The sequence below is a fragment of the Phacochoerus africanus genome, chromosome 11 (assembly GCF_016906955.1).
Source record: "Phacochoerus africanus isolate WHEZ1 chromosome 11, ROS_Pafr_v1, whole genome shotgun sequence".
Lineage (NCBI taxonomy): Eukaryota > Metazoa > Chordata > Mammalia > Artiodactyla > Suidae > Phacochoerus > Phacochoerus africanus.
The window spans coordinates 25257106-25272057 of record NC_062554.1 but is presented as its reverse complement, the minus strand read 5'-3'; the positions used below and the strand labels follow the sequence as shown (position 1 = coordinate 25272057).

The following is a 14952-nucleotide window of genomic DNA, read 5'->3' as shown; positions in this document are numbered from 1 at the left end:
ACCTGTTCGCCAGGCTTCTGGTGTGTGTGTGCCTGGAGGTGGGGGGAGTGAGAGGGTGGTCCTGCCTCAGTCTAAGCTGGAGTTACCCACGTCTAGCTTTGCAGTGTTAGGTTCTGTTCAATACTAGCCTCAAACATTTGAAGGTAGGAGCAAGGTTTTCTTGGGATCAGGCCACTCGGTCTGGAGCACTTTCTCAGGCTGGCCCCAGCAAAGTAACACAGATTGAAAGAAAGTTTGCAAAGGTGGTTTGTTGTTGTTGTTGTTGTTGTTGTTGTTTTGGCTTTTCTGAAGCATATGGAGTTCCTGGGCCAGGGATCAGATCCGAGCCACAACTGCAACCTATGCCATAGCTGTGGCAAGGCCAGATCCTTAACCCACCATGCCAGGCTGGGGATGGAACCTGGGTCCCAAAGCTGCAGAGACGCTGCCGCCGATCCCATTGCACCACAGTGGGAGCTCCTCAAGGTGGTCTCTTTGCCCAGATTGTTCAGCATCAAGGAGGTAGAGGGTGAATAGAGTTCCCACACTATTGCAGCATACGGTCTTTATTTAAAGTCAGGATGGGGCGTTCTGGTGGTCCAGTACTTAGATCGGTGCTTTCACCCCCACGGTCCAGGTTCAATCTCTGGACTGGGAGCTGAGGTCCCCCATCTCACTGCAGAAAAAAAAAAATTAAGTAAATAAAATAAAATGGAATAAAATCAGGACACTCAGCACGAGGCCGTTCCGTGCGGGTTTTCCCTACGCTTCTTGATTCTCTTGGATCATCACCAAAACCTATGGAAACAAGAAAAGGTCCCATCAGTGGACCGTCAGTGCGGAGCCCCAGCACACCAGGACATCTGTGGGCCCAGAAAACTGAAGCGAGTTTCGGTCCTTCAGTTGTATTTAGTGAGTCCGTGCCATATACTGAGCCCAGCGCTACAAGACAGGGATAAAGGGACACCCTATTGCCTCCGTATCGGGAGTGAAGGTGTGTGTATTATGTGTGTGCTTGTAGTTGGTGTGGGTGCTGGATACAGACTATTGAGCATGATGTGATGTGATGTGATGTGATGTGTGTGTGTGTGTGTGTGTATAGTGTGATGTGGGTGATGTACACAGAGTATATGGGGTGATGTGTGTTATGTGTCTATATAATGTGACATGGGTGGTGTGTATAGAGCATAGAGGGTGGTGTGTCTGTGTTTGGTGTGTGTGTGTACAGTGTGATGTGTGTGAGCACCTGCACACACGTATGTGCAGGGAAGATCAGCTGGGGAGAGTGCGGGACCCATGCCCTCTGCACCACGTGAGCCCCCGGAGGCCCTGCAGAGGGACCCACCTTCTAGCACTGCAGGGCTTGCTCTTCCATCTTTGCTAACAGCGAAGACAGCCCCTCCTGCTGCCCGTGGGGGAAAGAGCAAAAGCAGCAAGGAGGCGAAGCAGGTGAGCGAGAGGGCAGCCCAGCGCAAGGAAGTGGCCTCCTCCGTCCCAGGGCATTCTAGTCCTTCCTTGGTTCTCACCAGCGCCAAGCTGCCAGCGCAGCCCTGAGAGCATGTGTGCAGGGTCCAGAGCCTGAACCAGGGGTGCTGATGGGCTTCTGGTCCACCAGGATCAAGTTCCACCAGGCGTGTGCTGTCCTGTGAACAGGTGAGCACCGCCCAGCAGGCTGCCCGATCCTGCCCTGGGAGCAGGTTCACTCCCACCATCGCATGAGATTGTCACCCAATCAGTGAGCGCTCTACAGAGTATCTGCCCCAACAGGGCACTGGGCGCTAACCTCGGGGAGAGCTTGGCTCTCTGGCCCCTCGGCCTGGCTGCCCTTGGAAGAGTCCTGCATGCAGCGCCGTGGGTTCCAGAGGGCAGAGATGATCTTCTGGAATTCCCTGCGGAAGTTCTGGTTCAGGAGCCCATAGATGATGGCGTTAAGGCAGCTATTGAAATAAGCCAGGTAGTAGCTAGCGACGAAGAGCCCCTCAGGGACTTGGGGAGCCACTGCTTCTGGGTTGACGGCCACGGCGAGGCCGATGCAGTTCAGCGGCGCCCAGCAGACGGCGAAGATCACGAACACCACGAACATGCTCAGGAAGCTCCGGACGTTGCTGGACCTGGGGCACAGCTTGTTGTCCGACTTGACCTTCCTGCGGGCCCGGAGCACCAGCACCCAGATGCGCAGGTAACAGAAGCACACGACCGCCATGGGGAGGAGGAAGTGGACGGCCACCACTGCCCCCGTGTACCGGGCGCTGGCCGTCTGGATGAAGGTGCAGGAGTAGATGCGCGGGTCGTACTCCAGGGACCCCACGAAGAAGTTGGGCACCAGGGCTGCCAGGGTGAGGAGCCAGACCAGGCAGATGTAGAGGGGGGTGTGCCAGCGGCGGCAGAGGCGGTGGTAGGCCAGGCTGTGGCAGACGTAGCAGTAGCGGTTAATGGCGATGGCGGTGATGTTGAAGACGGAGCCAATGAAGCTCAGGCCCATCACAAAGGCACTGGCCTTGCAGTGCGCCTCCCCCAGGGCCCAGCCGTCCTGGAAGATGGCCGTGAGGATTAGTGGGTAAGGGTACAAGGCCACCGCCAGGTCGGCCAAGGCCAGACTCACCAAGAACAAGTTACCTGGAACGGAAAACACAAGCAAGAGTCAGGACGAGGCCCCCACGATCTCTATTCTTTATTCCTGCCAGAGGGACTCTCCCTGCTGGACACCGACAGTCCACTGTTACCCTGCATCGGGGGACTCTCCGCAGAGGCTGCTATGACCACTTCAGGGGCCTGGAACATCGGGGAGATGGGAAGGAGCCAAAAGGCACAGCGATGAGAAAAGCCAGGTTTTGGTCTAACTTCAAGGGGGTTTGGAAAAAAGGAGCCCAAGAGCCACGCAGGTGGGCGTTCCCCTCAGTCAGATCATCAAGTGATACAGACTCTGCACCTGCAGCTACGTAGGAACCCACAGGGAGAGAAAGGACTGTCCCCAACCCTCCCTGTCCCAACACAAATTCCCACCCCACCTCATAGGAGACTGTGGACCTGCCCTTGGGGAGTTGGAAGGCCCCCAAGTACCCTGCTTGAGGCCTACTGTGGCCCCAGATGCTTGGGGTCACCCCCCCCATAGGACCAACAGAGAGGACTGCGTTAGCTCCCTGGGGGTTCTCAAGACCCAAGCGTTCCTAAGACTGGAGCTAGGTTAGGGCCCGAGGGAGCCAGGATGGGGGACCTGAAGAGAGAAGGTGACTTGGCCAGTTAAATTGCTTGCGAGGTAGGGAGCTTCCCTGTCTCTCAAGACATCCACGTAAACGTTGGAAGGTAAAGGAGAACGCTGCCTAGCCTGAACTGCTAGATTCCTTTCTATTCTACCAGCTCAGGGATCTATTTTCCTAATGGGAAAAAAGCCCCCTCAAATTCCTTCTGGTTGGTACCACAAGGCAAGAAATGCACACCAGAGCTGCTGCTGTGGCACAGCAGAAACAAACCCGACTAGGATCCATGAAGATGCGGGTTCAATCCCTGGCCTCACTCAATGGGTCAGGGGTCGGTGTTGCCATGAGCTGTGGTGTAGGTCACAGATGTGGCTTGGATCCTACATTGTTGTGGCTGTGGTGTAGGCCAGTGGCTGCAGCTCTGATTCCATCCCTAGCCTGGGAACTTCCATATGCTACAGGTGTGGCCCTAAACAACAAAAAACAAAAACAAAAAAGGATAGTTGATACACAATATTGTAATCATTTCAGATGTACAATCTGGTGATTCAATATTTTCATAGATTATACTCCATTTAAAGTTATTACAAAGTATATTCCCTGGGTGGTATTTGTAGCTTATTTATTTTGTATGTAGGAGTCTCTCCCTCTTTTATCCCCTATCACTAGATTGCCCCCCTTCCCTCTCCCCAGTAGTAACCACCAGTTTGTTCTCTATATCTGTGAGTCAGTTTCTTTTTTGTTATATTCACTAGTTTGTTTTCTTTGCTAGATTCCACATATAGGTGATATCACACAGTATTTGTCTTTCTCTGTCTGACTTATTTTACCAAGTACAATACTCTCCAGGTCCACCTGTGCTGTTGCAAATGGCAAAATGTAATTCTTTTTGTGGCTGAGTACTATTCCATTGTGTGCATTCTTAGGTTTCTTCCACATCTTAGCAATTATAAATAATGCTGCTATGAACACTGGGGTGCATGCATCTTTTCCAATTAGTGTTTTCTTTCTTTTTTCTTTTTTCAGATATATACCCAGGAGTGGCATTGCTGGATCATATAGACAATCCTACTGAATGGTAGAAAATCATTGCAAATGATTCATCCTACAAGGGGTTAATATCCAAAATACATAAGCAGCTCATACAACTCAAGATCAAAAAAATATCCCCAAACAGCCCAATTTAAAAATGGGCAGAAGGAGTTCCCATTGCGGTGCAGTGCTTAACGAATCTGACTAGGAACCATGAGGTTTCAGGTTCGATCCCTGGCCTTGCTCAGTAGGTCGAGGATCCGGTGTTGCTGTGAGCTGTGGTGTAGGTTGCAGACGCGGCTCGGATCGCGAGTTGCTGTGGCTCTGGCGTAGGCTGGTGGCTACGGCTCCGATTAGACCCCTAGCCTGGGAACCTCCATATGCTGCAGAAGCGGCCCTAGAAAAGGCAAAAAGACAAAAATAAATAAATTAAAATGTGCAGAAGACTGGAAAAGACATTTTTTCCAAGGAAAACAGATAGATGGCCAACAGGCCCATGAAAAGATGCTCAACATCACCAACCATTAGAGAAATGCAAATCAAAATCACATGAGCTACCACCTCACACCTGTCAGGTTGGCTATGATCAAAAAGAACACAAATAACAATGGCAAAAATGTGGAGAAAAGGGAGCCCTCATACACTGTTGGTAGGAATGCAAACTGTGGAAAACCACATGGAGATTCCTCAAAAAAAAAAAAAATTTTTTTTGAATGTTCTTTTGACGTTTTGAAGTGGCACCGAAAGTTGGAGTGACCTGGAGAAATCTCAGTTCTGCCACTTTGAACCCGACGGGGCTACTCGACTTCTTTCTCTGCGACTCTTCCTCTGCAGATTTCCTCCTCTTCTCTTGGAGCCTTCTTTCCCCTCCTCATGCAACTCCACATGGTTGTTTCCATGCAGAAAATCCCTTCTTTCCAACGTGGGAATATTGGTCTCTGCAGGGCTGGCTGGCCTCCTGGCTGAGCGGCAAAGATGCTCTTGGCACTTGTAAGCACGTGCGGAGAAAGTCAAGAGCGCCCGGGAGCCGGTGCCAGCACCACCAGCTGTTTCTGGGGCAAGCCAGTGGAGCTCTGCCGTGTTAATGTGGCTCATCCCCTAATAATGCCCCAGGGGCTGGCAAACAGCTTGTAAATAGTGGGCAGAACACATTCAACTCAATTACTCTCCCTGTTCCTCCGGCTGTTCCTAAAAGGCTGAAATCAACCGGTTCTTGCTGAAGCTCCATCTGCCCAGACGTCCTGACTTGCCTGACACAATTCCAAATGAGACGAATAAAACTCTTGTTTTGTCTTCCAGCTGTAAGAAGCCAGCCTGGTCTAGAGGATGTCAAAGGGAGAACTCGTTCTCTCTTCCCATCTTTCCCAGACCGGTGAGAAATCACCCAGGATGAACTGCCTGTGCTCATCACCCCATGCGCAGGCTTCTCATGAATATTTATCCCACAGGTCTTGGTGTGACCTATTTCCATCTGCCTCAGACAGGGCATCGCAGTGGAGACAGACCACTACAACAGGGTCCCGCGCTCATATGGAACTCCCTCTAAGACTCGGCACATCCCTCCACACACGCAACCGCTGTGGTCCCCTCCCTCCTGGCCTCTTCTCTCCTCCCTTTTGGGAAATCTAGTCCTTAATGGGGATCTGGGAATGTGGGGAAGAGCCAGCAGATGCGGAGCTGTCTAGCCTTCATCAGGCAGGAGAGTGCTGGACGAGAAAGCCTCCTCCTTCCCTTGTGCGTCTTCCCCACACCCACCCTGCTTTCCCTGGTCATGGAGCTCAAATAGGCAATGTAGGAGTTCCCACTGTGGCTCAGTGGAAACAAATCCTACTAGTATCCACGAGGACATGGTTCGATCCCCGGCCTCGCTCTGTGGGTTAAGGACCCGGCGTTGCCGTGAGCTGTGGTGTAGGTCACAGACATGGCTCGGATTCTGCATGGCTGTGGCTGTGATGTGGGCAGGTAGCTGCAGCTCTGATTCAACCTCTAGCCTGGGAACTTCCATATGCCATGGGTGTGGCCCTAAAAAATACTTAAATTAATTATAAGCACCTTATTACTTTAAGTACATATAACTATAACAACAACAACAACGAAAACCCACAATTGGTAGAGGACCTCAAAGTTTATAATGTGCATTCACATAAATTGACTCCATTGTTTCTCACAAGAATCCTTTTATGTTGGTAGCGTGATTTCCTTTTTAGAGATCAAGAAACTGACACTCAGATAATGTGAACAGAGAAAGGGGGAGAAAAAGCAAGAAGAGAAAATCAGGAAAAAGAAGTATCGAAGGGATTAAGAGCAATGGTATAGAGTTCCTGGTCCTCCACAAAGGTGAGAAAAGTAGAAAAGAGCCCGTGTCACCTGCCACGGAGGTCAGGGGTGACGTGAGCAAGGGCAAATTCTGCCGAGTCTTAGAGGACAAACTTTCGTTCTGGAGGCTGCCTCTCAACCAGCTTTGCCTTCAAGAGAAGACAAGAAATGAACTTGTACTTGGAAGGTGCTATCCTTTGATGCGAAGATTGCAGAAGATTTTTTTTTTCTTTTTCTATACTCTCTTTTAAATGGGAGAGGCTTGTATCTGATACATCATAGGCACAGAATAATCTTAGCTATTATTTATTTTTGTTGTGTCTATAGTATTACTGGCTGCATAGGGGAAAAAAAGAAAAAGAAAAAGGCTCATGGGTGTTCCCGTCGTGGCTCAGTGGTTAACGAATCGGACTAAGAACCATGAGGTTGCGGGTTCGATCCCTGGCCTTGCTCAGTGGGTTAAGGATCCGGCGTTGCTGTGAGCTGTGGTGTAGGCCAGCAGCTGTAGCTCCAATTTGACCCCTAGCCTGGGAACCCCCATGTGCCATGGGTGCGGCCCTAGAAAAGGCAACAAGACAAAAAAAAAAAAAGAAAAAGGCTCATGACATTGGACTAGACCCTCTGGGCGATGTGAGAGGTTGAATAGGGTAAAGCCTGTGAAGTAGGTAAGGATATTGCCTCTTGAGTGTAAACGCTCTCAGAACCGCAACTTTAATCCCCAGCCCCTCAATTTCCTCTTTCAACCATAAGGATTTTAAATTGTAAGACCAAAGAGCAGCATCAGGATTTTCTGAGTTTTGCGGCATATCATGCTAAATACAGACGCCAGCTTTGGGGAGGAAAAAAAAAAAAAAAGGTAGTCGCTCATGAAAGAGTTCACACACCAGGCGGTTGAGGACTCCACGGGAGGAATTAACCAGGATTAGGAGCTTTCCTGATTGTTTGGCGAAAGACCTAATTATGAGATTTTAAATGCTTTCATTTTGTTAGGTAAAGAGAAAAATAAAGCATTCAGAGCAAAAATGGGAAGCTGAAAGCTCAGGCAACAGCAGGGAGGGGTCCAGTGCAGCCCAGTTTGGTCTTCAACTGATAAGTAACACTTCAAGCCCCTCAAGCCCAGCAGGTCAAAAGACACTTGTTGCCAAGGGATGTCTCTAGGACATGCCGGGATGAAGTAGGCTCTACCTTACCTTAACTCCTAGAGGGCAGGGGTGCAGGTCTATTCAATATTTCCTCCAGGAAGAAAAAAAAAAGAATGGAGTTCCCTGGTGGCTCAGTAGGTTAAGGATCCAGTTTGTCACTGCTGTGGCTCAGGTCATTGTTGTGGTGCAGGTTCAGTCCCTGGTCCTGGAACATCCTGCTGCAGCCGTGGCCTGTGTGTGTGTGTGTGTGTATCTCCTCCAGGCCTTTCAAGATCTTTCACTCAGGGTCAGCCTATTTATTCATTCATCATTTACCTCCTCAATCCAGGAATGGGAGGCAAGAGCAAGGAAAGGGGCCACACGGCGGGCTCTGCTCTGACGTAATTGGGGATGTCTATACCCGGCAGGTTCAGGCTGACAATTCCCATCAAGAAGTCTGCAATGGGAGGTCCCATCGAGGCTCAGCAGTAATGAACATCACTAGCATCCATGAGGACTCGACTTCGATCCCGGGCCTCGCTCAGTGGGTTAAGGATCCGGCGTTGCCGTGAGCTGGGGTGGAGGTCACAGACACAGCTCGGATCCGGTGTTGCTGTGGCTGTGGTGTAGGCTGGCGGATACAGCTGAATCAGTCCCCGCCTGGGAGCTTCCATATGTCGTGGGTGTGGCCCTAAAAAGATAAAAAAGACAAAATATATAAATATCAATTAAAAAAACACGTCTGCCATGCAGCCACTGGTTCTGGATAAAAGATGATGCAAACTCTGGGCATCACTGGGCATCCAGAAGACAGAGGGGACCCTGGACAAGGACCTGGGTGTTCAGCCACCAGATCCTCCGTGTTTTCCTGGGTAACCCCCATGTCAAATATTCCACATACATCCTGCTTGAAATCCTGGGGACAGCCCCTCTATGGTCACGTGTTCCCTAACAACACCTCCCCGGCAGCCTCTTAATCCACTTGCAGCACAGAAACCCATGGTCAGACCTCGGTTCCTGACCCTCCAGTTTCACCTGGAAAATGAGAGTCTCTGTGCGGCGGGACTGGGGCGCTCTTCGTGCTTCCCTCCTGTCCACGGAGACTCCCTCTCCATTTCTCTCCACTCTCCTCAGTGTGGCCGACTGTCTCGATGGTGCAGGGAAGTGCAAGACGCTCCCATGTCACAGGCAGTTTAAAGGGGGCAGCCTCAAGCCAGAGCGGTAAGAGGCAAACTGCCTGAGTTACTGGGGCACAATTTTAGGGAGCCTGCTGAGCACACAGAACCAGTACCCTTAGTGCAGATGCCAGTCAGCTTTCGAGGACAAGAGTGAGACGTACTCTGGGGTTTCAGCGCTCAAAGCAGTTCGGTTCCGTGAGAAGCGTACTGATGGTGTGAGCAGGGCTGAGTGTCTAACTGAGCCTACTTCGCCTCATGAAGCCAAATGAACATCTTCCGTCCCACTGCTTTCCTGGTATCTTGCCCGTTTCAGTTTGTTCCAACAGATATAGATACAGATACAGATACAGATACAGATACAGATATAAATATAGATATGTGTACAGTAGCTCTCTGGACAGAAATGGAATGAAAGTCTCTGCTCTCAATGAGTTCACAGTCCAGTGGGGAGAGAGCAGCATAGCGAGGGGTGTGCTGGATGGGAGGGCACCTGGGAGCCTGGGGTGGGCAGGGACGGTAACCACAACTTTCATGGCATTAGTGATAAAATCTACAGCCCACAGGGGAGCTGAGGAAGGGGTTTGAAAGAGATATTCATCAGCCTAAAAGAAGCAGGGATCGTGGAGTAACTGTCGTGGCGAAGTGGTTAACGAATCTGACTAGGAACCATGAGGTTGTGGGTTCGGTGCCTGCCCTTGCTCAGTGGGTTAAGGATCCGGCGTTGCCTTGAGCTGTGGTGTAGGTTGCAGACACAGCTCGGATCCTGTGTTGTTGTGGCTCTGGCATAGGCCAGCGGCTACGTCTACATCTCCGATTAAACCCCCAGCCTGGGAACCTCCATATGCCGCAGAAGCAGCCCTGGAAAAGGCAAAAAGACAGAAAAAAAAAAAAGAAAGAAAGAAAAAAGAGAGAGAGAGAGAGAAGCAGGGATGGAGCATCAGAAACACACACAGAGACTATGCGGGAGGGGCGACAGCTCACACTGAATTGAGTGGGAGAAGAGAGACAAGGCTGTGATGTTGGGTGGGTGAGGCTGGCTCCAGAGGCGTGAGCCAGTCGTGCTCTGAAGCTAGACACTTGTTCTGTAGATGCAGGGTAGTCCCCGGAGGCAGGGCTGACTCTGGCCTTGATAACCAGGAGGAGTGGGGAGAGCTGTCTGATGACCATGGACATGGTTTGCTCAACAGAGGATGAGGGTTGAGTTCCCTGGTGGCTCAGTGGGTTAAGGATCTGGCATTGTCACTGCTGTGGCATAGGTTTGATCCCTGGCTGGGGAATTTCTGCATGCTATAGCCATGCCAAAAATAATTTTTTTAATTAAAAAAGAGAGAGAGATAGAAATCATGAGGGTGTAAATGGGGGCAATAGGAGTGGGGAGGGCAGGAAAGGGGGAAATTGGAAGACACTATGAGACAAAAAATCTGAGGACTTGGGAATGAAAGAACCAAGAATGACTCTCAGGAATGACGAGTCTGGGAGAGGAAGAGAGGACAGAAGTCCAAAAACAGTGTCAGGAAAGCCCCAGGAATGGCAGGTCCCAAGGAGGGAGTGGCCCTCGGTGTCAGACACAGAACAGAGGGCAGACCCCAGGGGACTGAGGAGGAAACGGGAAGCAATGAGGCAATTAATGGATGTAAGCTGTTATATTAGGATGTCTGGCTGAGGAGGGAAGGAGAGAGGAAGTCAGGAAGTTAGAAGGAGGAGTTCCCGTTGTGGCTCAGTGGTTAACGAATCTGACTAGGAACCATGAGGTTGCGGGTTCGATCCCTGGCCTTGCTCAGTGGGTTGAGGATCCAGCATTGCTGTGAGCTGTGGTGTAGGTTGCAGACACAGCTCGGATCTGGCGTTGCTGTGGCTGTGGTGTAGGCCAGTAGCTACAGCTCCAATTAAACCCCTAGCTTGGGAACCTCCATATGCCATGGGAGCGGCCCTAGAAAAGGCAAAAAAAGACCAAAAAAAGACAAAAAAAGGAAGTTAGAAGGAGACGTAAGAGCAAGGAACTTTTTTTTCTTCTAAACAATGGGGCCCCTGTGTACGTGTGCGTGTGTGTGGGTGTGTTTGTGTGTGAGAGTATAGGCTAAAGGGAAAAAGACAAAAATGGAAAATACAGAAAAGAGAGAGAGGGAACTTGATGGAGGCAGGTTCTGTAAGAGCAGGAGAGGAAGAGAGAGAAAATACAGGGATGAACACTGGCGAGGTGGGGCCTGGGGTTGAGAGGCAGGGGTGGGCACAAGGAAAAGTCCTCAGATGCTGTCAGGAGAGCCCGAAGTGGGGCAGCCCCTAGGGAGTACACACTGAGAAGTGTGCCATGCCACCAGCGCCGTGCAATGTGCAAGGCTCTGGGTACAGGGCAAAGAGTGTAACACCCACCGGCCTTACCTTCCAAGTTGGGTCAGTGCCCTGACCCATCTCCCACCTTCCCACCTTCCTCTGTGTCTGCCTTGGTCTAGTGCCATCTCTGAAAAAGTCAACCCAAGGTGTGAGCAGATGGAGGCGTTCCCTCCCCAAAAGGACAATTCATCTAGTCACCTGCCCCGGTATCAGGGCCTTGTCAAGGGTCTGGCACACAGAGAAAGTGGATTTGTAATAATAGTCAAGTAAAGATGCCGTAACCTTAATATATGCTGTGCATCTTGGTTATTGGAAATATACACGTTCCCCTTGTCACAGCCCTATCTTCTTAATACCAACGAATTAAGGAGCCAGACTCAATTATAAAGAGGTCTAAGATAAGAGCTTCGTATTTAAGTCCAAATTCTCCAGTAAGAGAAGATATGATTAATAGTGGAATGCGTGCTGAAATATTCAAAGTGATGTAGGGTTTTTTGTTTGTTTTTTTTGGCCACACCCAGGTCAGGCAGAAGTTTCTAGACCAGGGATCGAACCTGCACCACAGCAGTGACCCAAGCCACAGCAGTGACAACACTGGATTCTTAACCAGCTGAGCCACCAGGGAACGCCCAAGGTGCTGCAGGGTTTTAGGCATCTTTTGAAAACTCAGGCTGCTAAAGGTATTTAGTTGATATTAATACAATAATGATTAATTAATTATAATGATAATAAAGTTAATGATTTTTCATGGCTATCATCGATAAAGCCAAGGATCAAAAATTGATTAACTTGTGTGACTGGAGCAGCCACCAATGTCTTAGGAATGAATATCTTTTAGATCGGGTGTTAAAATTTTTTCTGGGGAGTTCCCATCGTGGCTCAGCGGAAATGAATCTGACTAGTATCTGTGAGGATGCAGGTTCGATCCCTGGCCTCGATTAGTGGGTTAAGGATCCGACGTTGCCGTGAACTGTGGTGTAGGTCGCAGATGCGGCTCGGATGCTGAGTTGCTGTGGCTGTGGTGTAGGCCAGCAGCTACAGCTCTGATTCAACCCCTAGCCTGGGAAACTCCATATGCTGCAGGTGTGGCCCTAAAAAGCCAAAAAAAAAAGAGAGAGAGAGAGAAAGGAAGGAAGGAAGAGAGAGAGAAAAAGGAAGAAAGAGAGAGAGAGAAAGGAAGGAAGAAAGAAAGAGAGAGGAAGGAAGGAAGAAAGAAAAAGAGAGAGGGATAGAAAGAAAGGGAGGAAGGAAGAAACAAAGAAAAGAAACTTTTTTTTTCTGGTGCTGGGCTGTAGCAGATTCAGCCAGATGTAGACAGGATAGAAAGCAGGCTGGGCCAGGGATTTCACCTGCTCATGACCCCCACCTGCCATGCTCAGACATCAATAAGCTTCCCTGAACTTCACCAGGAGAGCAGAAACAGCCAGCTCCCGGCAGGCTGGAGGAGGGGAGAATAAGCCTGTCTCCTTCAGGCAAAAGGAAGCAGCGTGGGCTCCCCTCAGCACCTGGCCCGTGTTAGGCAGCCCGCCCGCTTCTCTAACCCCCTGATTTGTCAGGGAGAGTGGCCCTACCTCCTCATTGTCTCCTGGGGCAGGAAATGACTTCTTCCCACTGCTATAAAAAGACAAGATGATAGAAATCTTAACTACAACTTTGTGATGGTAACCTGCTCTTTCCTCAAAGGCACAATAACATCTTGAAAAAGGTATGGCCAATAATACCAGCCATCACTACTGAAATGACTGAATTAGAAAGCTTTTTTCTTCTTCTAGTTTTACTGAGATACACCTGACACAGAGCACTGCATGCATTTAAGGTCTACAGCATGATATCTGACTTACCTACATTACGAAACAATGACCGCAGTAAGTTTAGCCAACATCTATCAGCTCATATAGACACAGAAAGAAATAGAAAAAAATATTTTTTTCCCTTGTGATGAAGAACTCAGGAATTATCCTCTTCACAACTTTCGTATATAACATACAGCAGTGGCAGTTATAGCTAACGTGTACATGACATCCCAAGTACTTATTTTTCTTATAACTGGAAGTCTGGACCTTGGACCACCTTCATCCACTTCTCTCTCTCCCCCAAACTCCTGCCTCTGGTCACCACAAATCTGACCTCTTTTTCTATGAGTTTGTTTGTTGTTTTTGAAGTGTAATTGACCTACAACACTATGTTAATTTCTAGTGATATATTTCTGTACATTTCAAACCGATGGCCATGATAAGTCTAGCTGCCATGTGTCACCAAATGATTACTTCTTAATGATGTAAAATTTCCCGCATTATGGATAGAAGGTCACATTTTAATGTTTTGTTTGTTCTTTAGATAAAAACCGTAGGGCCACACAAACTATAAATAACCATTTACTAAAAATAACCTTTCTGACTGGTCTGCCTCCTTAGAAAGCCATGTTTAAGCTATACAATTGGCTTTCAGCAATCTTTTCAATTCACTATTTGAGTTGCCACTCAGGCCCAAACTGCAAAATGACAAATTGACAAACATGTCATTGAGCTTCTCCCCAAGCTGAAATGGACAGCGTGCCCCCAGTGACCCCTCAGGACCAGAGTTCAGAGACTTTCTCCCTCTGGTTTTGTTCCTCTGTAGACCTGAGGATGGGGAATCTGCAATGAGGGTGAATTGAAAGTGGAACAATATTTTCAGGGTTGCAACACTATTTTGCCCAATCATTGCTTTAATCTTCCTTTAATCCTAGAATTCCCTGTCTTCAGCAAAGACCACTGTTATCTCAAAGCAATTTACTTCCATCCAAGCCGAGCCTACAGATTTCTGTCTTTGCGCTGTCTTGGTTGGAACCAAGATGATCTGGAGGTCAGTTTCTGACAGACAACCCACCAAAGCTCTTCCATTAAGTCACTCGTTGTCTCAGCACCTATTTCCTGGGCACCCACTGCGTGAACCACAGCGCCTGGCTGGGAAGGGAAGGACGTGTTAAAAGATCCTGAGATTTCAGGGCCCCCCTCTGGACCAGCACAATTCGAAGCGTCTAGGATAGCCATGGCTTTAGCCACGTGGGTTTCCACAGCGGCGCGCTCTGCCAAAAAGTGCGCAAGAAAACTTCGCCCAACTCACTGGCAACTGATGCGCCAAGGGCGTCCTAGTCCATTTGCAAGAGGCAGGCTCCAAAGCCGAGCGTCGGGGAAGGCAGCAACTCACTCTTAACTTTTGAGTTGAAGACCACACTTGGGGGACTGACTGGAAAGAAGGGAACGCGGCGCACAGGGCTGAGGAGGGACAGTGCGGGAGGGTGGCCGGATCAGGGTCAGGATCCAAGGGAAGCGCCGGATTCAGCAGCCCGCGCGGCACTCACCTGCGTTCCGGAGTTTGCGGTTCCCGAGCACCGAGAGGATGACCAGGAGGTTGCCCACGATATCCACCGCGGTGGTGACGATGAGCACAGCCGACAGCGCGGGCGCCACCCAGGGAGGCCGGGGGGTCCTGGAGGGCCGCGCGTCGCCCGCCCCAAGCCATCCCGGGTGCTCCGCTGGGCCCCCCGCCTCGCAGCAGTTGGCGAAGGAGCCGTTCTCCGGCATCTTAGACCGTGGCGCGCCGCGCGGGCCACCGCGCACCTCGTCCCTCCGCAGGCAGGGCGCGCCGTGCCGAGCCCGCGCTCCTGCCTCCCCACTTTCCAGCCCAGGCCGCGCGGGGGAGGAAGGAACCCTGTGAGGAGGGATCTGGAGGAGACAGTAAATTAAGCATGGACAGGGGGCGGAGAAAAAGGTAGGAATGGGAGGAGGACCTGGGGTGCGGGCGTTGCCAAAAGGA

At 50.1% G+C, this 14952-nt stretch overlaps 1 protein-coding gene across 1 annotated transcript; it reads right to left on the bottom strand.

Annotated features, from left to right (window-relative positions):
* Nucleotides 1-1723: 1723 nt before the first annotated feature.
* On the bottom strand, nt 1724-14721 carry MTNR1B (melatonin receptor 1B). The gene is made up of 2 exons (XM_047753840.1): nt 14498-14721; nt 1724-2595 (listed from the first exon to the last, which is right to left on the bottom strand). Exons 1-2 carry the CDS (start codon nt 14718-14720, stop codon nt 1724-1726), a joined length of 1095 nt encoding a protein of 364 aa, XP_047609796.1. The 5' UTR covers nt 14721.
* Between the last annotated feature and the right edge of the window lie 231 nt (nt 14722-14952).

Coding starts and splice junctions, on each gene's coding strand:
- MTNR1B (XM_047753840.1), bottom strand. CDS start 14,720: ATGCCGGAGAACGGCTCCTTCGCCAACTGCTGCGAGGCGGGGGGCCCA. Junction 2,596..14,497: donor CCGCAAACTCCGGAACGCAG/GTGAGTGCCGCG, acceptor TTTCCGTTCCAG/GTAACTTGTTCTTGGTGAGT.